The 25,672-nt window shown below is 38.9% G+C and overlaps 1 protein-coding gene across 10 annotated transcripts in view; it reads right to left on the reverse strand.

Moving 5' to 3' along the window:
• elavl4 (ELAV like neuron-specific RNA binding protein 4) overlaps window positions 1-24,513 on the reverse strand; it is an 86,522-nt gene extending 62,009 nt beyond the window's left edge. For 3 of the 10 annotated variants that reach the window (XM_073063038.1, XM_073063035.1, XM_073063032.1), the window contains exons 1-2: window positions 22,432-22,639; window positions 13,932-14,172 (exon numbers count right to left, since the gene is read on the reverse strand). In XM_073063038.1, the coding sequence (XP_072919139.1) occupies window positions 13,932-14,172; window positions 22,432-22,440 (250 nt within the window). In that variant the 5' untranslated portion in view covers window positions 22,441-22,639. Of the gene's footprint in view, window positions 1-13,931; window positions 14,173-21,989; window positions 22,124-22,431; window positions 22,640-24,275 lie in introns of those variants that run through there. The other 7 variants (XM_073063037.1, XM_073063034.1, XM_073063031.1 and 4 more) reach the window with 5 other exon arrangements.
• Window positions 24,514-25,672: the final 1,159 nt, after the last annotated feature.

The raw sequence follows: 25,672 nt of genomic DNA on the forward strand, positions 1-25,672 counted from the left end.
TGATATTATTGATTGGCATTTACAATGATGTCTTACAGGATGCGTATGAGAGCTATTAGGGAAGGGCAATAAATAGTGGCCTTGTTAGCAGTACCCAGTTCTTCAAAAATAAATAAATATAAACAAAAACTTTCTGATTATTTCTTCCTCAGCAGATTTACTTTCTACCTTTTAAAGCTCAAAGTAAATTTTATTATCAATGTACGTACATGGTGCCATATACAACCCTGAGATCTTCTCATGGGAAAGCTCAACAAATCTATAGAATAGTAACTATGACAGGATCAATGGAAGATCAATCAGAGTGCAGAAGACAATAAGCAGTGCAAATGCAAATATAAAGGAGGAAGGGAGCAGAGCAAAGTTACGATGGCTCGAAACGGTGATTTCTTTGCTTGCATCTTCCAAAACAGCTCTATTTCTATCTTTGGTATTTCTTTTGAAGACCCGGACCTGGAGTTACACTCTGACTTCAGTTCTTAGCAGGAATGGGACCCACTCTCAGAACCTCACAACCGGCTGCTTTTTGATATCACAAGGACACGGCCTGGAAGATCAGTGCTGGATTCTTGTGGCTCTGGAGACGTGCTGACGCTAGGCTGGTGCCCCTGACTGAAATGTCGCAGGAGAACATGGAACATCAGGAGCAGCGGGTTAGCTGCCGTGGGTTGTGTGTCTGGAGGGCTGTGCCTTTCTGGGGCTGATTCTCCGGGCCCAGAGCTTGGAAAAACACAATGCAACAGACTTTTAACATCATAAATCAGCGAGTGGTGTGTTATTAGGGAAGAGAGAGCCTGTGGTATATCAAATTACCGGGCGAACAAGTAGACATTGGGGTACTGCAAGTCTGTGTCTTTATTGATGCTTTGCTGCACGCTTCAGTGCTTGGTGGAGGGCATTGATGATTTTTTGCTGGTGGGGAGGGGGTCGCTGCTTTGCTGCTGCTTGTGTGTGGGAAGGGGAGCTGGGGGGGTCTTTGGGGGTTCTAACGTTTAATTGTCATTCATTCTTTGGGGCACTCCTCTGTTTTCATGGAAGTTTGCAAAGAAAAATAATTTCAGGATGTATATTGTATACATTTCTCTGACATTAATTGTACCCATTGAACCTAAATAAATAGCAATAAATACTGGGAACATGAGATAAAGAGTCCTTAAAGTCAGGTCATTGGTTGTGCGAACATTTCAATGATGGGCAAGTGAAGCTGAGGGTAGTTATTTTCTTTTATTCAAGCGCCTGATGGTTGAAGGGTAGTAACTATTCTTTAACCTGGCAGTGTGAGTCTTGAGGCTTTGTATCTTCTACTGGATGGCAGCAGTGAGAAGAAAGCATGACCTGGATACTGGGGATCTCCAACGATGAATACTGCTTTCCTTAGACAACGCTTCATGTAGATGTGCTCAAGGGTTGGGAGGGCTTTATCTGTGATGTACTGGGCCGAATCCACTACCTTTAGCATATTGTAGTGGGGTGGCATGGTGACAAGGGATCAATTCCTGCTGCTGCCTGTAAGGAGCTTGAATGTTTTCCCTTAACCTTGTGGGTTTCCTCTGGGTGCTCCAGTTTCCTCCCACAGTCCAATGACATACCCATTGGTAGATTAATTAGTCATTGCAAATTGTCCCGTGATAAGGCTCAGATTAAATTGTGGGACTGCTGGGCTATGCCCCTGACTGAAGATGTGTTCATTTTAAATATGATTTCAAATGCATCTGGCTCGGCTGCTTTTGACCCATCCTAATGCCCTCACTCGTTCCTCAGGTCACACTTTTTTTTGTCGTGCATGGTTGGCTGTGACCTTAAGGTTGTTATAGCTGGGGTGGTAATGGGGACAAGCTCCCACTACCTATTAAATGCTCCCAATGGCGTGCACCTCAAATAACTAAGTCCAGCACCTGGCCTTCACGTGTGGCTTAGCTACTAAGCCGGGCAGAACCATTTCTACTGACAGGAGAAGGGGCAAAGGCAGGTTACTGGCACCTTAAAACCAGTCACTTTGGGCAGATGGGGCTCGTCAGCAGTGGTTGGCAGCTCATCTAGAAGGAAAACCATGATCTCAAACCTCTACTACCTTGCGGCTATACCCATCAACGGGGAAGGCTTCAGGAGTAAACCCCGAAGGAAAAATTCGGAGCTGGAGCCCCTAAGTTAGTCCTACATTGAGTTCAATGTTGACTGGCAACTCCTGTGACAGTGCTTGTATCAAACTGCATCGGGCTCTGCCATTCCTTTGGGTTCATCAAATACGTGGAGAGGGGGAGCTTGCTCTCCATATTGTACTGCCCAGGCTTGCATAACTATACAGCTAGGGCACAACATCCACGATCAACTCTGACCGACGGAGGCCTCAGGCTGGCAGTGACCTCAAAATCTCACTTCTGCAACAAATCTCCAAGACCTCCACAGGGCCACCCTGATTGTTTTGACAGCTTGCACTAAATAAAGTGACAGTCACTGTTTATAAATGTTTCAGATTAAAATCTATCAAAATTGATTGAAAGACTATTAAAAGAAAATGTAAAACAAAATTGAATACATTAATCTAATTAAATGCTATACAGTAAAATAAATAACATTTACAACTATACCTTAGTAATTAAGTCTGTATTGCTATCTGTGCTTTCCTTTTCACTCAAGTGTGGAACGACTGCCCTTAAAATGAATGGGCCTTAAGATGACTTCAGAGAGCACAGTAATCTGGCATGATCGGTTGTTGCTGGTTTTAGCTTTGATAACCATTCCTCAATTTAGGATTAGCCAACAAAAAAATGGAACTAACCAGCAATAACCATCCCTCTAAGTCCGTGTTTTTTGTTTTGAACAAGGTGGTTTGTGACACCAAACGTTGGGCATGACGTCACAGATCAGACAGCCATGTACATGGCAACACTGCAGGCCTGGTTTTTCCAAGTTAATGCTTCAGGCAAAGGTCAACGAAGTGTAAAGGAAGAAAGCTGTCGTTTTTGCAGGGTTTTGAGAATTGGTGTGTTTATGAAGAGACCTTTAGGCTTATTGTTAAGCGTCAATGAGAAGACTATGCAACACAAACCAATGACAGAGTCTAACTCTGGATCTGGTGCACATATACAGGTATATATAAATAATGAATGGTCATATTTAGTAATGCTCTTCAACTGTTTCTCCAAATGCAAAATTACTGTCATCCACTCCTCGATGCAGTGAATTCCCATCATTCACCCAACACTAAAATAATTCATTGTCCTTTATATGTTCCCGATTGCTCTCACACATTAACCACCCAATGTGGAAAATAGCCAAAATGACCCCTTGTTCAAAAATGAAGATAGATGGGGTGACTACAGGGCAGTTAATATAGCACTGATTGCTCGAAAGATTTTAGTTGATAATCAAAGAGAAAATAACGTCATTTAGGAAAGCTGGGTGTAATCAAACCTTGACAACAAGGAGGAATACAGGAGAAAGCTAGAGAACAAGCTTGAGCAGGGTAACACACGGGAGGTGTGGAGAGGCATGACGAACATCACTGGCTTCAATTGCCTGGCTGTAGAGCCTTGGAATGCAGCGTGAATGGACTAATCAGTTAAACCAATTTCTCAATGTTTGAAAACTGCCTTCCTGAGACACCCAATGCTCCCTCAGCACCAACACCTCCGCTCTTCCTTCCTGCAGTTCAACATGTGGACGAACAACTCAGGCTACCACTGTCTACACCCCTTCCTTCCCCTGCACCTACCATCCACACCTCGACATATGAACTGCTATTGTCCTGATCTTCACCTCCCCGAGATCCCACCTGCCACCAACTCCCCAGACTTTGTGGACTCATCTTCATAATTGAGCAGGTGAGAAGGGCTCTGGGGAAACTCAGACACGGCAAAGCATTGGGACTGGATAGTCTGAACTGCAAGAAGCCAGAAGCAGCGTGCTGAGCAGTTGTGTAGAGTTCTCCTGCACACTTTCAATCTGAGTCTCAGTCTGGAAGGGGTCCTGTGTGGGAAATATCACGTGGTCGCAGTATTCAAGAAGGGCCGGCCAAAAGTCTTGAATGACTATCGTCCAGTGGCCCTGACCTCACACATCATCAAGACCCTACAGAGGCTGATCCTGGCTCATCTTTGACCTCTGCAGTTTGCCTACCAGGAGCACACTGGAGTCAAAGATGGTATCATCTACCTGCTGACCAGAGCCTACTCACATTTGTATAGGCAGGGAAGCACTGATATAGAGTTACGTTTATTTTTTATTTTTCTAGTGCCTTTAATACCATACAACCCTCTTTGCTGGGGGAAAGTTCCATTCAATACAGGTTGGCACTTCCAGTGTATCCTGGATAATGGACCACCTGACTAGCATACCACAGTCTGTGTAGCTTCAGAGCTGTGTGCCAGCCAGGGCTATACGCAGCCACTGGGCACCGTATTGTCTCTCTTCCTGTTTACCCTGTATACCTCAGACTTTAGATACAACATGGAGTCATTTCATATGGAGAAATTCTCTTGTGACTCAGTAACAGTTGGGTGTATAACGGGAGGACAGGAGGATGAATACAGGGCCCTGGTGGAGGATTTTGTCGAATGGTACAAGCTGAATCACCTGCAGCTCAACAACAGTAAGACAAATAAAATGTTGATGGACTTTAGGAAGACCAAGCCTGCACTGGTCCCTGTTACTATTGATGGTGAGGACGTGGATGTGGTGAAGACCTACAAGTACCTGGGGGTGAACCTGGACGACAGACTTGTGTGAAGCACCAACAGAGGCTGTGCACAAGAAGTGGCAGAGTTGCCTCTACTTCCTGAGGAGACTGAGGCCCTTTGCATGCAGGCCTCTCCTTCACACGTTCTACCAGTCTGTTGTTGCCAGTACAATGCTCTATGCAGTGGTGAGCTGGGGTAATGGCATCAATACAGGTGATGCCAACAGGCTCAATAAACTGATTAGAAAGGCTGGCTCCGTTATAGGAGTCAAACTGGACATACTGGAGGTTGTGGTAGAACAAAGGACACTCCGGAAAATCCTGGCAATTGTGGACAATGTTTCTCACCCTCTGCATGCCACCTTGGCTGAACAGAGGAGCACTTTCAGTTATAGACTAAACCAACTGTGCTGTTCCAAAGAGCCCTATATGAGGTCATTCTTACCCTCGGCCATTAGGCTCTATAATGAATCAACCTATAGCCGGGGAAGTGATGACCCCCTCCTGTTAGACTGTTATTAACCTTTGTTTACCACACTCTGCTGATGCGGACCCCCTGTGCAACACTACCATCACTTCTTATCTGGATGGTGTGAATGTGCACCCATTACTGTATAATATTACAGTAATTCCTCCACTACCATCTTATCAATATGAACGTAAATCTTGTACATCTTATTTTTAATGTTTTTATTCTTTCTTAGTTCTCTTCTAATATTTGTATATCTGTGCACTTGTAATGCTATTGTGACACTGTAAATTCCTTTGAGATCAATAAAGTATCTATCTATGGTTTTATACAAGGTAAGTGATTTTTGACAAATTTGCTCAATTCTTTGATGATGTTAACAGTTAACAGAGGGGAGCTTGTGGATTTAGCAAGCTTTTCAAATGTACAGTATATAACTAATAAATAAAATTAGAGGCCAAAGTATTGAAGGATGTGTGGACTGAAAATGACTTTTCACATTAAAAGCAAAGGCTTGGAATAAAACCATGCACTAAAACACCTAGCTTCCTTTGATCTTACTCATTTACAGTTTCCTTCTATTAAGATAATAATGTCTTTTGATTGCTGAACAGATCTAACCTGTGGTGTAACCCCAGGGTTCACGACTCTCAACTGTTTACTATTCATATAAATGGTCTAGAAAAGGAAACAAAATTTAAGATTTACAACTTTGATGATTTGAAAAAAAAGGTGGAAGGGCATATAATTCTGAGGACATTATGATTTTGCAATGGAATACAAATAGCTTGAGTGGGCAAAAACTTGACAACTGGAATTAATGTAAGGAAAGTGTGAGGTTAAAGAATTTTGGTATGAAGAATCAAAACGTATATTGTCAGTATAATGGAAAGAAACTGCAAATGAATAAAGTTCAAAGGGATTTAGGTGTTCAATGTATGAATCATAAAATGTTAGCAAGCAGCTCTACAAGCAGTACAGAAGACATACGGCATATTGGTCACTTTTACAAGGGAGTTAGTATTTCAAAATTGGGAGATTTTGATACAGTTGCACAGGGCATTGGTAAGGCCACACCTGGAAAATTGTGCACAGTTTTGGAACCATAATGTAACAAGGAAAATATTGAAGGCAGTTCAAAGATAGCACTCACATTCACTGTGATGAGATGATTTGAGAGATTAGTCATGGCTGCAACAACCATCTGCCTGACCAAGGACTTGGACCTACAGCTCGGTGTTCAACACCATCATCTCCACATTGCTAATCAACAAGCTTCAAAACCTGGGCCTTGGTACCTCCCTCTGAAATTGGATCCTAGAGTTGCTCATTGGGAGATCACAGTCAGTGTGGGTTATTAATAACATCTCCTCATTGACAATCAACATTGCCACACCTCAAGAATATGTCTAGCCCACTGCTCTAAGCTCCCTACACTCATGACCGTGTGGCTAGACACAACTCAAATGCAACCTATAAATTTGCCAATGTCACCACTGTTGTTGCCAGAATCTCAGATGGCAACAATGAGGTATAAAGGAATGAGGTAGATTGGCTGGTTGAGTCGTGTCTCAGGAACAACTTCATACTCAATGTCAGCAAGACAAAGGACCTGACTGAGAACTTCAGCAAGAGGAAGAAGACAGGAAAGCATATAACCAGTACTCAGTAAGGGGTTAACAGTGGAAAGGGTGAGTAGCCTCAAGCATTTGTGTGTCAACATCTCAGAGGATCTATCCGGGGCCCAATACATTGCTACAATCACAAGGATGGCACACTAGTGGCTTTACTTTGTTAGGGGTTTGAAGTGATTTGGTACAGAAGTGAAATACAGTGAAGAGCATTTTGATTGGCTCCTTCACTGCCTGGTAAGGAGACTACGATGTACAGGATTGAAAGAGGCTGCAGAGACTCCATCATGAGCACAAGCTTCTCCTCTGTCGAAGACATCTTCAAGAGATGGTGCTTCAAGAAGGCAGCCAGCTCCATCATGGACACTCGCCTCCTCACCATAGAGAGATCTTTAAAAAGTGATGCCTCAAGAAAACAGGATCCATCATTGAGGAATTCCACCATCCGGTACATGCCATCTTCTTATTACTACCATTGAGGAGGTGGTACAGGAACATGAAGACCATCACTCAACATTTTAGGAACAACTTTTTATGCTGTGCCATCAGAATTCTGAATGGTCAATGAACTTCACCTCATTATTCCTCTCTTGCATGAGCAATCAATTTATTTTGTAATTTATAGAAAGTCTTGCACTGTACTCTGCTGCAAAACAACACATTTCACAACATCTATCAGTGATGATAAACCTGATTGCAAAAATCACTAGGCTCATTCCTGGGAACAGAGGGTTGTTGCATCAAAAAGCTTCAAAGGTTTGGGCCTGTATTACATATTTACTAAAATATAAAATTCTAAAGGGCACTTGACAAAAGCAGATGTTGAGAGGTTTTCACAAGTGAAGAGTCATGAACAAAGAGCACCTGACTTACAAAATAAGGAGGCCATCATTTAAAACTGAGGTGGAAATAAATTTCTTCTCTCATAATGTAAGGAATCTCTGAAATTCTCTGCTCTTAAGGTTGAAGGAGGTCAGATCTTAGAGAAGTATTAAGGATGAGATTTGAAAGATTAAGGAATTGAGCATTACGGGGAACTGGGACAGAACAGTTAAAGAGGCCAGCATCAGACCGATGACAGTGTAGGCTTGAGGGGACTTACTCTCGCTCCTATTTTCTTGCTTTCAGATTCATGCTCACAAGATTTCTAAAAAACTATAAACATTCATCCGTAGCAGGCAGATCTCACTTGAGGTATTTTTTGACTCCTTTTCTCCTGCAGTTCACAATCACTGTAACTACAACAAACGGGAGGGGTTGTATCACATCTCAGGAATTCACTACTCTGGAAGAAAGAATGCTAGCATAACTAACAAAGCCAGATGATGCCATGGTCAATGAAGATGGTCATAGGTTTATGATGAATCCTCCTCGCCACAATCCAGTTCCCCTTTATCTAATAATCACTATCTCTTCTTCTGACTTATATATGGTCAAAGAACCATTTCCACCTTTCTCAACCAACCTTCCCAACTTTGTTCTCAAAATATTTTTACCATAAACCTGCCTTTATTCATTTCTCTTTAGGCACCTTGCTAGTTAATCTAATTTATGCAGTTATAATTTTTAAATAATGGCATTCAATTTTCCACAGGTTAACAGCAGTTTTGCTGCAACAAGCTAGGACAAAGACGACAATGGAGATGTCTTAGCAATAAGATTATGTATGCACAATGAAAAGCAAGGCACTCTGAAAGCCTGAGAGCAACGACAGGGAGCAGGCGGATGCCCAGGTTCAATTTTGCAAATGTCTTTGCAGAGAACTAACACTATCCTGTCCAGCCAGTTCCATTTCAACATAGGCCAATCCAATCATCAATTGCATCTGATGGTCAGTGTCTCAATATCCACTGTAGTACAAGGTAAAGCTACTGAATATTGGAATGTTGCAATTGAAGTTTAAACTACTACTCATGCTTTGGGTGGTGGGGTGGAGATATGGCTCTACCAAAGGAGGTATAAGGCTCTCCTTCCTCCATTCAACTGCACGTCATCTTAGGGCAAGGTATAGCACTTGTTTAGACACCCCCCCCCACCCCCACAATCAGGATCACACGAAACCATAGGTGCAAATGATGGATAGTCATATGCACAGCGGGTGCATATTGTAAGTACTCGTTATGCAATCAGTGACGCCAGGCAGACAATCTGTGAAGAATATAGCCAAGAATTCATGGTCATGGAAGGACCATGATCGCCCATGTCAAAATGACAGGGCACATAACAAACAAACTACTCATAGTTGAAAGCTGCCTTCCAGTCTTTGGGCTGCAGGAGGTTGTCTGCAAGGTGATCCACTGAAATTCATCCAGCAAAAGGAAAAAGCACAATGTGATTATTGATGTTGCAAGAGCTGATGGATATGTTTCAATGAATGGAAGTATAAATATGGTTCAGAATGTACTCCGTGTGATATGGCTTTCTGTGTTTTAGATCAAAATGATGAGCTGCAGTGAAAGGTTAAAACAAATATTGATCTAGGGAGAATCTTCATTAGATCTTGACTGCCTGGCCAGAATTGGATTGTCTCCTTCACCTTCCATCTTCAATTTATCCTCCTCTCTCGTTACTGCTCCTCTTACTGCTCAGCAACCAGCAGTAACTCAACTTAAATTAATGCATTAGATGACAAACTGTGACACAATCCTCAGGACTTCATTATACAGAATCCCCATTTAAATGTTAAGCAGTGCAAGCATTGCTTCAGGACACACTTGCAGGAGGTGCACCTTCGATCCACGCACTACAGGCATGTTATGATAATAATAATAATGCTTTTGGAAATTCTTTGCATTTAATCAAAGGTGCCACGTTTTGAAGCCAAAGTTTAATAAACTGATTGTAATAGTACATTTAGAACCATCGAGGCCATTTTCAAAAGGTGATGCTTCAAGGTAGCAGTATCCATCATGAAGGATCTTCACCATCTAGACACGCCCTCTTCTCATTACTACCATCATTGAGGACACACAGGAGCCTGAAGATGCACACTCAATGTTTAAGGAACAGCTTCTTCCCCTCCACCATCACATTTCAAAATAGTTAATGAACCCATGAAAACTACCTTGCTATTTTTCTCTCTTTTTGTATTATTTATCTTTTAAAATATATTCTTATTGTAATTTATAGCAATTTTTATATATTGCTCTGTACAGTTGTTGCAAAAGAACAAATTTCATGATAAATGTCAGTGATTATATACCTGAATCTGAACTGAAGATCACGATAAGTTTTGTGCAACTATGTGGTCAACAATATGCGATGTTACTGCACATCGCTTTTATGATTACTTATTTCTGGTATTGGAATAATGCAGCTGTGATGGTAATCAGTTCATTAGAGTTTAGCCTCATCACAAAGCTGCCATCTGCTTGTTTGGTGAGATAGAGGAAAAAATGTAGGCACAAAACAGGGTAAAAATGTTATAACTGTTTCCTTCGTACCTTGAATTTACCAGGATTTTCAGACCAGTCACAGATTAGTTGCATTCCTTAGAGTGATGTCAATGCTTGTGTGATACAGTACCCTCAAGTGGATCGCGTGCAATGGATTGCTCCCCAGACCATAAGGAAGTCTGCGATTCCAGCAAGGTCCCACACATGCTGTTTCAAAGTATATATACTATATACAACCTTGAGATTCATCCGTTTACAGGCAGCCACAAAACAAAGAAATCCAACACTGTTAAACGCCCAGTCAGCAGAAAAGAAACAAATTATTCAAACAGTAGAAGTAAGGAAGTAACATTCAGAACTAAAGTTTCCTCAAATGAGTTCATGACCAAAGCCAGTTGCACCCAATCCAGAACACTGTTAATTGCAGGCCACAGTGTCAATGGAGTGCAGATATGGCTAATCCTCGTGAACACTGGCTCTGACATCGTGACCTTTTCAATCTGCCCGGTGCTTAAATAGGCAAAACAGCATAGTGTTCCTCTCGGGCCCAGGCCCTACTGCTTCAATTTGGTCCATACCCAAACTTTCTAATCTGGCCCAGCATTTCAATCGGTCAAATATTGGCTTGTTCCTCACTCTCGGGTTCAACCCAGGCCCCGCTGCCTCGACGTTGCCTCACTTCAGATTTGCTGTTTCAATTCACCTCCAAGTCCGCTTCAGCAGCCAAATATTGGTTTGCTCCCCGCTCCCAGTCCTGGGCCCCATCTCCTTGATTCGGCCCATACATGCCACAACAACTGCCCTGCACCTTCAAGACCACAAAAATGCCAGGTTTTCACACCACAAGAATGCCAGGTTTTACAGGTGATTCAAAAGCTCATTTCTGTAAGGGAAGTTATAGACTAGTGATTGCTTACCAGAAAAAGTGTGAGTAATAAAGTAGTTAATGGTTGTGTTTGCTGCCAGCAAGTTGTTGCTTCACCGGTGCTATCTTATACCGGAACTCTTGGAAAAGTGCATGGCTCCCCTGTAGTAAAAAGCTTCCACAACTTCCCTAATTTTGGATGTCCACAAATGCAACCTGTGAAGAGCTTATGGTAAAAGAATTCAGGAATATTATAAATTTACCCACTATTGGCAAAGCGGTTCTAGTTTTTCTCAATAGGATCTCACTGAGGTGGGCCAACTTTCTTTATGAATCAATATTTTTAAGGCATTGGTTCTCAGTCAGGAACATGCAGGAGAACTTCTTAAATAGGATGTCTTGCCAAGGACTCACATATCCATATGACTTTTTCTTTAGATTGCCATCTGCAGCATGCCCTCTCCTCATTTTCTTGAGCTCTCCATCTTTGACCTTTTACATTGTTTCAACAAAGCCCAAAATAAAGTTGAAGAGCAACTTGGTAGCCTGCCTCAATGACTATCATCCAATTACACTCACATCCACTGTGATTAAACAGTTTGAAAGGTTGGTGATGAAACATAACAACTCCTGCCTGAGAAACAAGTTGGATCCACTCCATTTTGCCTACTGGCACAACAGGTCCATGGCAGATACCATTTCATTTGCTCTTCACTCAACTCTGGAACAGCTGGTCAGCAAAGATGCTTACATTAGGATGCTCTTTATCAACTACAGCTTGGCATTCGATAATATCACCTCTTCACAACTAATCAATAGGCTTCAAGATCTCAGCTTCAATACCACCTTGTGCAATTGGATCCTTAATTTCCTCACTTGCAGATTGCAGTCAGTTTGGATTGGCAACATCTCCTCCACAACCTCCATCAGCTCAGACTGTGTGCTTATATCTCTGTTCCACTTGTTTTATACTTATGACTGGGAGGCTAAGCACAGCTAATTATTGATTTCAGGAGAAGGAAACCAGAGGTCCATAAGCCAGTCCTCATCAGGGGATAGGAGGTGGAGAGGATCAGCAACTTTAAATTCCTTGATGCTACCATTTCAGAGGACTTGTCCTGGGTCCAGCATGCAAGTGCAATTACTAAGAAAGCACTGCAGTGCCTCTACTTCCTTAGATGTTTGCAAAGATTTGGCATGACATCTGAAATGTTGACAAACTTCTATAGATGTGTGGTGTAGAATATATTGACTGGTTGCATCATAGCCTGGTATGGACACACCAATGCCCTTGAATGGAAAATCCTACAAAAAGTAGTGGGTACAGCCTAGTCCACTATGGGTAAAGCCACCATTGAGCATATCTACATGGAGAGCTGTCACAGCAAAGCAGCATCCATCATCAGGGTCTCCACCAACCAGGTCATGTTCTCTTCTTGCTGCAGCCATCAGGAAGAAGGTGCAGAAACCTCCAGGACTCACACCACCAGGTTCACAAACAGTTGGTACCCCTCATCCATCTGGTTCTTGAAACAATGGGATAACTTCATTCAACCTTACTATTATTTTATTTATATTATTTTTCTTTACTATTTGCAGTTTGTTGTCTTTGGTTGCTTGCCCATCCCATTGGGTGTGGTCCTCCATTGATTTTATTATGGCTCTTGGATTTACTGAATAAACTTGCAAGAAAAGGAATCTCAGGATTGCATATAGTAACATACATATATGTACTGTGAGAACAAATTTACTTTGAACATCTCAAGTTCTATTTAGTTATGATACAACCATCGGGAATCTTTAATCTCACATAATCAGTATTCAAAGTTCAAAGTAAATTTAGCTTCCATAATGTGCCAAAATTAACCTGCAAAATTAACTCAGTTTTACTCTCACTACAGATGATCATTTCAGATTTCAAGCAACTGCTATGTTCAGATTCTCCAAATTTCAATTTTTCCCCTCTTCACTGTTCTCATTTAGCTCATTCCACTTACATGTCTTCCAAGCAAATCAGTGCAAAACTTCATCACACACTCTGTTTACAGCAATAGTCCTCACACTATTGTGCAAGATCCCCTGTTTTCTCCAACCATCCAAATTCACAAAACTTAAAACTTGCTTGCTTATTGTCTTTTCCTAATTTGATGAAACACTAACTCTGTTTCCTGCTCTACAGATGCTGTCTGATGATTTGAAAATTTCCATTTCAGATAATAATGCCAAATGCTACAATGTCATGGAATGAAGAATCTAAAATTCTTACAGAAATTAGTTGAATTGTGGTTCTTTCCCAAAGTTAAAATCAAATAATAAGATGTATTGTTTATGAAATTTCTCTTCAAAATATTCAGATTTAAAAATGTAATATTTTAGCAATAGTATATGATGTTAAATATCTGTCAAATGTATTAGAAGGCCACAGCAGTTGATGCATTTGTTTAGACAAAAGGTAGTACATACAATGCAACTTCATTGGCTCAATAACTTATACATTTATCCAGAAAGATGATGGATAACTCTACAGCAATGCTCTGGTTTCTTCCCACAGTCCAAAGATATACCAGCTAGTAGGATAATTGGTCATTGTAAATTGCTTCATGATTAGGCCAAGGTTAAATCGGAGTGTTGCTGGGTGGTACAGCTCAAGGACTGAAATGGTCTGTTCTGTGCTGCATCTCTAAACAAACTAAAATCTGCCTGGACTGCTAACACAGAAGTAGCAAGCAAACACTTGCTGCAGGATAATTAGGACATTCCTATTTAGAAGTAAAACATATAAAATCATTTAATTTTCTAGTACACTGAACTAAATTTGACAAATTGAAAAATGTTGCTTGGACCTTTCTCAAGAGAAACGCAGTGGCACTGTATGCTTATGGCCCAAACTAACCTGTTATTTTATCCCGAACAAGTTTGCATGATTCAATTTCGCCAATGCTCCCAAACAAACTTCTGAATTCTTCTTGTGTCATATTTTGAGGAAGATAGTTGACTATGAGGTTGGTTTTGCTGTCATCTGTTGGAGCCCCTGTCTGCATCGGTGAAGAGCAGTTCCTACTGTTGCTTGATGGACCGTTGGGTGTGTTGGACGTAGGGCCATTTGACACCTGAGGTTCCATGGTGCTAATTATCTAAGATAAGATATGAAGTAAATATCTATGAGCAAAAATATTCAAAACTCAATTCAACTGTTTTAAACTTCACAAAGAACAGTAAATATAAAAATAAAACTGCTGCATTCTAGCACTGTATTCAATTACATACTTGACTCAGTCTGCTCTGTGACTACTTTTGTTAGGTTCAGACAGGTTCTTAGAATCCTTGATGTAATATAAATATACAGTGCCTAAAGAAATGTAGAGACTTATCAAAGATAGTTGATATGCATTTGTTAATCGCGAGCTCTGTTTAACATACTTGAGGTTTGAGGAAAATTTGGATGAAATGGAGCAGGAACTTGGTACACGGATTCTCAGAGGGTTTCAATATGGTGTCTTCAATCTAGGCACGTAATACAAGAAAGGTAGTTGGGAAATAGGAAAAGCATTCAGTACAAGAATGTTTCTTGAACTGGAGGAACTACAGAATTGTTCCTAAGGGTCAATGTTTATTCCAGTTTTGCTCCTTGTATTTAAGGATAACTGAAACCTGGACTTGGGGATTAGCTTTCTAAATTTTTGAAGCCAGTAAGGTTAGAGTCATAGAATCATAGAGCAATACAACACCGATATCGATCCTTCAGCCTAACCTGTCCAAACTGATCATGGTGCCCATCCAGCTGGTCCCAATTTTCTGCATTCAGTCCATTTCCCTCTAAGCCCGACTCCTCCAGGTATCTAACCAAATGTTTCTTAAACTATTGTACCCACCTCAAATGCTTCTTCTGCGAGCTCATTGTATATATGCACCACACCGAGTGAAGAAGTTATCTCTCAGGACCACTCTCAATCTTTCTCTTCTCACCCTCAATCCAAGCCCCCTAGTTTTGCTCTGCCCTACTCTACAAAAAAGACTGCTACCATCCACCTTATGCCTCACATACTTGTAAACATTTCCATAAGGTCTCCTTACAGTCCATCTTATATGGGCACCATGGTAGAGTAGCGGTTAGTAACGGAACAACATAAACCATCTTCCAGTCTACAGGAACATCACCAGTGATGAATGATGAAGCAAATATCTTTGCAATGCCCACCACAATTTCTTCACCAACCTCCCACAAAGTCCAAGGATGCACTCAGACAGGGCCTGGCAATTTATCCACCTTAATGTGCTGTAAAGCTCCAAATACTTCCTCTCTGGTAATATGAATGTACTCCAAAGTTCGCCACTTGTTTCCCTTATCTTTTGAGTGACCATAGTTTCTCTGCATAAGACACCTAGGAGAAATATTTATTAAAAAATTCCACCCATCTCCTGAGGCACAAGACATAGGTAGGTACCCCTTCAGAACTCTAAGGAGCACAAATTCTCCCCCCAGCCACCCTTTTACTCTTAATACAGCTGGAGAATCTCCTGGAACTTTGCCTGACTATCATACCTTCACCTGGCCCTCCTGATTTCTCTCTTAGGAGAATTCATTGTCCTTTTATAGCTATCAAGGGATTTGCTCAATCCCAGCCTTCTTAATCAAATGTATGTTTTCTTCTTTTCCTTGACCAGACCAGAGCCTCAATATTTTACATCAGTCAAGGTTCCCTAAACCTGATGAAGGGTCTCAGCCCCAAACTTTGACTGATCATTCCCATCCATAGATGCTGCCTGATTTGCTGAGCTCCTCCAGCACATTGTGTATATTGCTCTAGAGTTCCAACATCTGTCAGTTACTCTTGTATCTATTTTCTCTAAACCTGCCTGGCTAAATTTCCTAAATGAGCAATTTTCTTAAATCTTTACTGGTTAGTCAAATGGGCAGAAAGCTGTGAGGTGCAATGTAGTAGGGCCACAAACAGTCCTTCCAGGTGAGGTGACACTTCACCTGTGAGTCTTTGGGGTCACCTCTGTATCCGGTGCTCCAGGTGTGGCCTCCTGTATATTGGTGAGATCCGACGCAGACTGGGAGATCGCTTCGCTGAGTCCACCAGGAAAAGCGGGATCTCCCAGTGGTCACCCACTTTAATTCCAGTTCCCATTCCCATATAAGAGTCCGTGGCCTCCTCAACTATTGTGATGAGACCACACTCTGGTTGGAGGAACAACACCTTATATTCCCTCTGGCTAGCCTCCTGCCTGATGGTATGAACATTGATATCTCAAACTTCCAGTAATGTCTCATGCCTCCCTTCACCATTCCCATTTCCCTCTTTCACCTTATCACATCCCTCTGGTGCTCCTCCCTCTTTTCTTTCATCCATGGCCTTCTGTCCTCTCCTATAAGATAGCCCTTTCTCCATCCCTGTATCGCTTTTACCTATGAACTCTGAACTCTTTACTTCATCCCTCTCCCCTCCCCGTTTCACCTATCACCTTGTGGTTCCTTCTCCCCCCCCCCCCCCCCCCCCATTTTCTCACTCTGACTCATCTTTTTTTTCCAGTCCTGATGAAGGGTCTCGGCCCAAAACGTCAACTGTACTCTTTTCCCATAGATGCTGCCTGGCCTGCTGAGTTCCTCCAGCATTTTGTGTGTGTTGCTTGGATTTCCAGCATCTGCAGATTTTCTTTTGAATGTGATATGTTTAATTACCAAGTTGCACATTTTGCAGAGGAACAGTGAGAATTAAATAGGAGGTTGTAGTCAGTGGGAAGTCAATGAAGGGTGTAGAAATATTCCATTATGTATGTGAGGAACTTTCTCAGGGTTCTGCCGTTCAGCAGCAGAAATTCTGAAATTTCACTAGATTTCCAGCAGCTTATGTGAATGCAGAGTTATTATCTATGTTATTTTCATGCATGAGTGAATGCAAGGAGTTAACATCAAAAGTGACATCATAAAAGATGAGTAATAAACAAGCTTGTACAAATAATAAAAGATACATAAAATTTCTGTTGGACCACAGCTGAAGCATTTTACCAAAACTGGGGCATCCCATAAATAAAAATACATTTAGGATTATTAAGACAGTCCAGATTATATTCATTCTGATATTACCAGGGTGGGAAAAATCAAACTACTTAGGTGACCTGAGAAACCGATACTATCGATGCTTTACAAAGATGGCCAAGAAGCAATGATCAGATTTAAAAAAGAGTAAAATTGGCAAATTGGTTTATTATTGTCACATGTATTGAAGTACAGTGAAAAAATGTTTTGCATGCCATCTATACAGATCATTTCATCACATCAGTGCATTAAAATATACAAAAAAATTAATAACAATACAGAATGAAGTATTACAGTGTAATGTAGGCAGTCAATAAGGTACAAGACCATAAAGAGGTGGATTGTGAGGTCAGGAGCCCCTCTTGATGTACTAGAGGACTGGTCAATTGTGTTACAGTGTAAGAGTGGAAAAGAAGTCTGGTCATATGTACTTTCAGGCTTCTGTGCCTTTTGTCTGATGGAGGATTGAATAGAATGACTCGGTTTAGAAGATCGGAATAGAATGATCTTTGATTATGTTTGCTGCTTTACCAAGACTGCAAGTAGTGGAGAGGGAGTATGCAAGACTTTCATAAAATTCTTTCCACTGGTCTCGAAGTTACTCATTAATAAAGAAAGCGCGCCACTCCTTCAGGATCAGGATTTAAATTCCAGCGCTTAAAATGTTAATGTTCTCAGAAAGGACTAGTAAGAATGTAAAATAAATGTCCTCATGTCAGAACTCATGGAGCACAGCTGTTTCTGGTTAGTGGTTTTGATGATGGAACATTCAGTGATGCACTAACAAACAACACAAAAGAGCACAATATATCCTAAGTGTTACAAACCTTAAACATTTAAAAAAATATCATGCATTGGCAGTAATTTTAACATTGAGCACAAGGGTATTTGGGTCTGTCATAAATCATGGAAAGGAAACTTTCAGGTTGAATCACGGATGATCAATCTGCTATCTCAATGAACCAAAGTGACCAGTGCTGATGTTTCTTATTGTAGATACCTTGTCAAATATCAATGTAAAATTAAAACAAAAATCTCCACAGATTAATGTTGTCATAACGAAAGATGAAATTCACCCTGAACAGAATCTCAGAAAGGTTAGAGCATTGTTCATGGAGTCCGTGCCAGCTCTAGAAATGAGAAATTCAGTTTGTTTTCCACCCTCTCTAGAAAACTCTGCAATATTTTTCCACAAAGCACTTATCCAATTCCCCTTTGAGTGCTGCAACTGAACATCCACTCCAGATTCTAAACACTTATTGAAAAAACAAGTTTTCCTTATGTCACTTCTGACTCTTTTGCCAATCATCCTCATTCAGCAATCTCTGGTTCATAACTTTCTTTCAATGGGTATAGTTTCTCTTTATCTGCTGTGTCTAGACTCATCATGATTTTACATATATTCTCAATCCTCCTTCAATCTCCTCTGTTCTCAGCCTTTCTACACTATTCACATAATTAATCATACTCAGTCCTACTATCACATAGTTCACCATTAAGAAATTTTTTACACTCTTATTTCCCATATAACTATCGACGCTTGGAGAAACAGATAGCATTGTGAATTGATTTATGTATCAATAACTAAACAGGGATTAGGTACTTAGATGTATAGTAAAATGTGATGCATTTAGTCACACAAAATGAAGAGCAATATAAATGTCAAAAATAATGCTACTTTTTAAAAATGTTAAAACCAGCAAGGATTACAATCCTCCTTTAATTATTCTTGTTTTTAGATACCTATTTATGCAAGTTCACAATTTAAATTTCCTTGAAACTGATGGTTAGATGCACCAGACATTACACAGCTGTGTTATCAGTAGAATTCATAGCAAGGCTATTATTGTTTAATCACAAGCACAGCAAAAAAGAGGCTCTTTTTTAATGTGATAACTGGTGAAGTCGGCATGATTCACTAAACCGGCACTTAGTTTGTGGATCCTCCACTAGCACTGCCGGATTTTATACCAAAAAATGTTTAAATTTCTGAATAAAATGCATCTTCCCTGGCATTTTTGCCCTTTTATGCTGACCAGAATCTGTCTTAAAAGAAAATATCAATTCCATGTACTTCATTGATTTTGTTCCTTTGCCTAATTATTTTGAGACAGCATGGAACACTAACGGCCCCTTTAGATATTCTTACAGAATCATGTATGATTCAACATATAGATATCACAAAATAGATTAATTATAAACAACTAGAAATAATGTTAATCATCTGTTTTTACTTATTATCTGTGGCATTTAATGTCATATTTTCTGAGTTTTTGAAATGTCAGCCTAATCAAACTTGCTAAAGATTCAAAGTACATTTATTATCAAAGAAATTAGGGAATGTTATTTCAACACATGGTGACATATTATTATCTAAATTAGAAAATGTCATTACATTATTTTAAAAATACTTCAAAGTGTATAAAAAGTGCCATTGCAGAATCAAAAGCAATCATTAATTACATCCTGAAAAGTGTGAGAAAAAAGCACCATGACTGATACGTTCAAAAATATGGTATTTAAATATTTTCCTTCCTAACTTTCCAACCACAAGTAATGGAAAGTAGATTTGGAAGGAAGAAAACCATGATGTACATTTATTATGAAGAACGCCGTATTCACTAATACTCTGAATAATTTGTTGTGCAATGTAATTTCCCTCCCACATTCCATTGCTGGTAATACTTCATACTCAAAATCCCACTGGCCTGGGAAACAAAATCATCTTATTTTGGTGAAAAAGGAGCATGTCATGCAATAATTAATGGCATGACAGATCAAAAGGACATCAGTTTGCATTTCCGATTACAGCTTGCATTTTTAAAAAAAGTTGTACTGCTACCACTATCATTTAGATTAGAGTTTTTAAATGTGATTTACTTTTTAAACAGCACTGGATATGTTAAACTGCTAATATTTAATAGTTACTGATCAAATCACCATAATGGATACCAAATTATCATAATTTGTACAATTCTTTACAGTACTCTACGAAGCCACTGACTTAAAGAAAGAGATAAATAAGGTCTAAGAAATCCAGTTGAATTAGTAACAAAGATAAAGTTCAGCATTAACTGAAACTGCAGACTTGAGGTAGCTGATAGAAGGCTACAACTGTTTGACTTACTTATGTTTATGTTTGCTGGAGATTAGGTTCTGTACTACTTCTCACATTCATTAGCTAAAATATGATTATTAGATTATCAGGTATAAACTGTAAATATTTGTAATTTTTGGACCAATTATGTCTGAATCACACAATTCATTTCTGTTATACTTTTATGTTTTCATGCAGTAAGCTACACTTTTAAATGCCATTTAAATTTTTTTAGCTGTTACTGATTTGTCGTCATAAATGCTAAAGGATTAAAATAATGAAATAGCTGCAAAATTATGATGTTTGCTTTGTCAAGTAGTGGTTTTCCAAATGTACTTAATGACTTTTATATTTAACTTACATTTAAACCTTTACAATTTAAAACCAATCTTCACAAATGTCTTTTTGTAATATACGTAACTTAAACAATTTATTAATATGCTGTAAAATTGCTTTAGTTAAAATTCCACTTTAAAAATTTCCTGATTGTAGATTTATTTAGAATCATATTAGAAATATATTATTGAATTGTTTAGTGTGAAATGGATAATTTTCAGATATTCCGATAACATGTTACATCATAGGAAACAATTATATTGAATAGGTATAGAAATAAATATCTTACAATACGTTGTATAAATGTGTGACCCAGAACACATATTTTCATTTAACTTTGTATCTTCAAATAATATTCTGCACAGTGAAAATTTGTTGTGCAATGTACTTCCTAAGACACAGGCCCTATTAATGCTTTTCATGACCTTACATTATTTTGTACTATGATCTCTTCAGGTCATCAAACTAGTTTTTCTTTTAAGCTAACGTCTTAATTCATAAAGGATAAAATTTAACACATCCCATAATTTGTAGATGCCAAGTATTATTCTGCTTAATTTCCATGAGCTCAAATTGGGAACATTTATACTAGAGGTTTAGTCAGGCATCTGTGCTCTCCCCAGTTCTGCAAATGGAGTGAATCATTGTTTTTGATTTCAATTCAGGAATTAATTAATTTATTTTTGCTAAGACACATTTACTGAATTATTATAATCGGGTTAACTATTGCAATCTTCAACAAATTCAAATTATTGTACTGGTAGACCATGCAGAATATTCTGGTATAAAATTTAAGCAGCCATCATCAGTGTAGTCTCATTGGAGCTCAGTGATTCACTGGTTTAGATTTTATATACCAAATTTAATTTACTCATTTGCTCATATAATTTCTGTTCCTTTGACAAGTAGGTTTCTACAGAAAGAAAACCTAATAAAATGTTATTTACTTTTAAAGCACAGATGTCTAATAATAGCTTGAACTGAGGTAGCCTCCAACTGAAATATAATTAACACCTTTTGAAACAATTAAAGTTGTGGCTCTTGTAGAATGGTGGAGACAATCACAGTGCCTTTCTACTGTTTGCTTCATGGTATTCCCATATGACTGCCACCTGCTCTCAGTTCAGCTTCCTTTAGCTTGTTTCCCTGGCAACCTTTCATAGGCTTTTCCTTCTAGCTATCACTTTCAGTTCAGCTGTTCAATCTAATCTTATTTATATTACACCCATCAAAACAAGTAGCTGATGAAAAAAAGCCTGCAGAACACTATGAATAGTAAAGAAATGAATAATTCTATTTACCCCTTAAAATAGTCACATAGAATATAAGCTTGATATCCACAGATCTCAAAAATATGGTTAAAAAGCCAAATGTCATTCCTCTACAAAGACAAAGGGCCTATGTTTTCAAACATTATAATAAACAAAGACATGTTACTGGTACCAAGGAAAACAGCACATATTATAGAGACCTACCATTTTTAAACCACCCCACTCCATTTTTGATTAGCAAGAAATTTCTGGTCTTCAGTGAATCAAAACCAAAAGGGCGTTACGTAGAAGCAGGCATGCCCTCTCTACAACATTCACATAATCAAGTGACAACAATTCAACATATACTACATAGAACAGCAGAGAAGCCTCCTCCTCTCCGATGAGGTCACGATGGCAAACTCTTTGAAATACAATGTGCAGTTGTACGGGTGCTCACATAAATCACATTCTTTAATCATTGTAACCATTTTAGGGTACTTTCGGCCCCTCACTCACAAGCCTGATGTTAAAAAAGATTTTTAGATTTAGTTATTTTCTTACAAATGGATAGTCATTACTGCATAAATAATAAAATACACAATAAAATGAACCATTCTGGTATATTTCCAAGCAGAATAAAATCAAACCAAACCCTAGTACCTACCATAACCATTCTCACTGCAAAGGATTAGGTCTTTTTGAACTTGAAATCTTCAGAAGACTCTTGATATTGCAATTCCTTTGTTAAGATCCAAAAGAAACAGTGGAAGTATTTACACAAAATAAAATCATAAAGCAATAATGAATCTAAGTTGCCGGAGACAACAAACCAGTACAGAGAATTGGCTGGCTGCTTTACCCTTTTACTCCCATTTATGGGACCATCTGTCACTACTGTTCATATCTGATTGGCTAGAAAAATAAAAGGCTGTCATGACATCAGCTCCTATAGAAATTAGCTTTTTACAAGATTGACAATGTTAATGATGCAGTGACCTCTATTCATAACAGAGAAAAGCTTTTGAACTGCAACATGTCCCTGGTAATTAGGCCAGAATTAAGAAACCCAACAGACACACACACACACACACAAATACCAAATTTTGCTTACTATAAATTTGCAAGTCACATCAATAATCTGCAATCTGCAGAAGTCAAGATGTTATATTTCGACCAAGCTTCTACGCCTGCATCTCATATCTATTGTCAGGCAAACCGAGCTTTTAAAATTCTTCCATCTTATCTATTCTGACAGTTGCTTCTCAAGATGTGCATAATTAATGCAAAATCTTCAGCTTGCAGACTATTTTGTCTGTGTATGTATGTATTATATATAAAAATTACACAGAAACTGACATTTATTTTAGGAATCAGTGCCTTCAATTGATTTCTTCCCCTTAAACAATTATTTTGTATTGTTTATTATCCAAAATGAAAATGCTCCGACATGTTATTTTCTCAGAACTATTCCAATAAGGATGCACTGGCATTGTGTTTAACTTGAAACAAATTTTTATTCTATAATTTTTTTCAAGTGCTATTGTTTCAAGTTAAATTGGCTTTTAACCATGTGGATTATAAATGGATCCTTCCAAACACTAGCCATCAACGGTTAACAAAAATTCTCAATAGAACTCACATAAAAATGATGTGAAGCAGTAGCTGCAGATTTTAAGGCATTATTTATAAGAGTAAAATAGAGCAGACATTTAACTTCCCTTAATACGAACAGTTGAATGAACACAACTTATAAACACAAATCCACTTCTGAGAAAAAAAAGTAGCACAGCATATCTTTATGAAATCTAAAAGATACGTTTTCAGCCCATTAATTAAGAAATAAGCTCTGATAAATTTATGACCCTGCTTGAGTTTGGCTTGCAAACCACACCAGAATGCCATATTTCAAGTAGTCAAGCCAATGAAATGTTTCCAGAAGTGAAACCCAAACATGCTTTGGCAACAGTATAAACGATATAAGGCAGTTTCAATTTGTGTCAAACGAAAACTTTGTCTTGGTACCCTACCTTAGACGGTGGAATATAGATTTGCCATTAAAACCTTTTCCCTGAATTTAAAGAACAATCACTTCCACTTATTAAGTTGATGCAGACCACCTCCTATGAAAAATGATCAGGTAATGATAAACTTAGAGGCCTTCATGACAGTTATCTACATTCACCAAGATCACCTAATAGTCTCTGATTAACAAGCAGTTCATCCCTAAGGTTATAGGTACCTTAGGATCAGTAGCTGTCAAGCTCCTGATAGACCACATTCCAACCACTTTAGCTTTCATCAGCATCTGTTCCTCTGCATTTTGACGCAATAAACTCAATCATTCTTCAGGCTTCAAAATAGACCATAAATGAATCTACTGAATAAAGATTTTATGCATCACATTAATGTATGACTTTTTAAATATATTACCCAGACACTATTTTATTTATGTCAAAGTAGCTATGCTCTAAATGTGGAAACATTTATTAAAAAACAAGCATACCATACCTCCTTACTCAATAAAGCAGCATTTAGCGTCCTGCCAATTTCAAACATTTCACTGACAGTTCAGTTTTACACAATCAGAAGATTTCTTTTGAAGCACATTTAACTAAAACATTTACATAAGAGTTTTTCTTGTTTTCAAGAGATTTTACAATGCGATGTTTTGGTTATTTCTTCTTTGGTCTTACTCTGCACTAACCTAACAGACAGCAGTACAAATTCTCCCCTTAACTAATTCACATTAAGACGGTGTTAGACGTATTGCTCAGTCAGATTATGTTACTCCAACATGGCTGTTGAGCAAATATTCCTCTCCAGTTACAGTTCTCTGAATTACCACAAGGTGAGCAGTGTGCACAAACCAAAGATTTTTATATTTTGCTACAATTTTAAAAATATACTTCTTTTCAGTTTCATGTATTTAGGTATATATTGCAAAAGCAAAAAAATACTATTTAAAATTAAGAATTCATGAACTTATTTGTCACATGTGACACCAACATCTTAACAAAAAAACTTGAAAATCATGAGAAAAATAATTCACTGATGTTATTGATCCCATAATTAAACCCAATTCATTTAGAAATATGTGAAAAAACAGTAAAATCAGCTAATATCATAAACCACTTTATAAAATTATCTTTCAAGCCCATTTCTTTGGTCAGCAGTCTTCACCCACAAACTGTGGACGTTTCTCCTGTCTTCAGAATTCCTATTTCTTTGAACCAGTACACTCTCTAGATCACTTCATTATCAACTGTCATCATGACAATAATTACTTCAACCTTTTCTACAGACCTTACTTAGCCTAACCTTTCTCCCTCTGAACCTATGGCATTCCATGCATTAAAAGACCAAAAGAACATTCTTTATCAAACCTCCTGAGAAGGACAGTGCGGATATTGTTTGGCAAGAGGAGCTCTATGGTGAAGATTATCAGCTTTCTGACAACTCCTCTATAATAGGACCCACCACTGAACATTGGACCATTATCTCCCAGTCTCAAGAAATCTGTCTCACAATACTGCACAAGACAATACACCCCTCTCCTTTGTGATTGTTATCTAATTTTTCTCAGTTCTAGAAAACAGCCATTAGAATGAAACACTAACTCTGTTTCAACAAACACAAAATACTGGAGGAACTCAGCAGGTCAGGCAGCATCTATGGAAAATAGTAAACAGTCGACATTTCAGGCTGAGACCCAAGAAGGGTTGCAGCATGAAAAGTTGACTGTTCACTCTTTTCCATAGATGCTGCCTGGCCTGCTGAGTTCCTCCAGCATTTTGTGTGTGTTGCTCTGGATTTCCAGCATCTGCAGATTTTCTCATGTTTGTCATTAACTCTATTCCTTCTTCCTGACTGAGTGTTTCCAGCATTTTGTGCATTTATTCTATTTT

Source organism: Hemitrygon akajei, chromosome 12, assembly GCF_048418815.1.
Source record: "Hemitrygon akajei chromosome 12, sHemAka1.3, whole genome shotgun sequence".
In the NCBI taxonomy this organism is placed as follows: Eukaryota; Metazoa; Chordata; class Chondrichthyes; order Myliobatiformes; family Dasyatidae; genus Hemitrygon; species Hemitrygon akajei.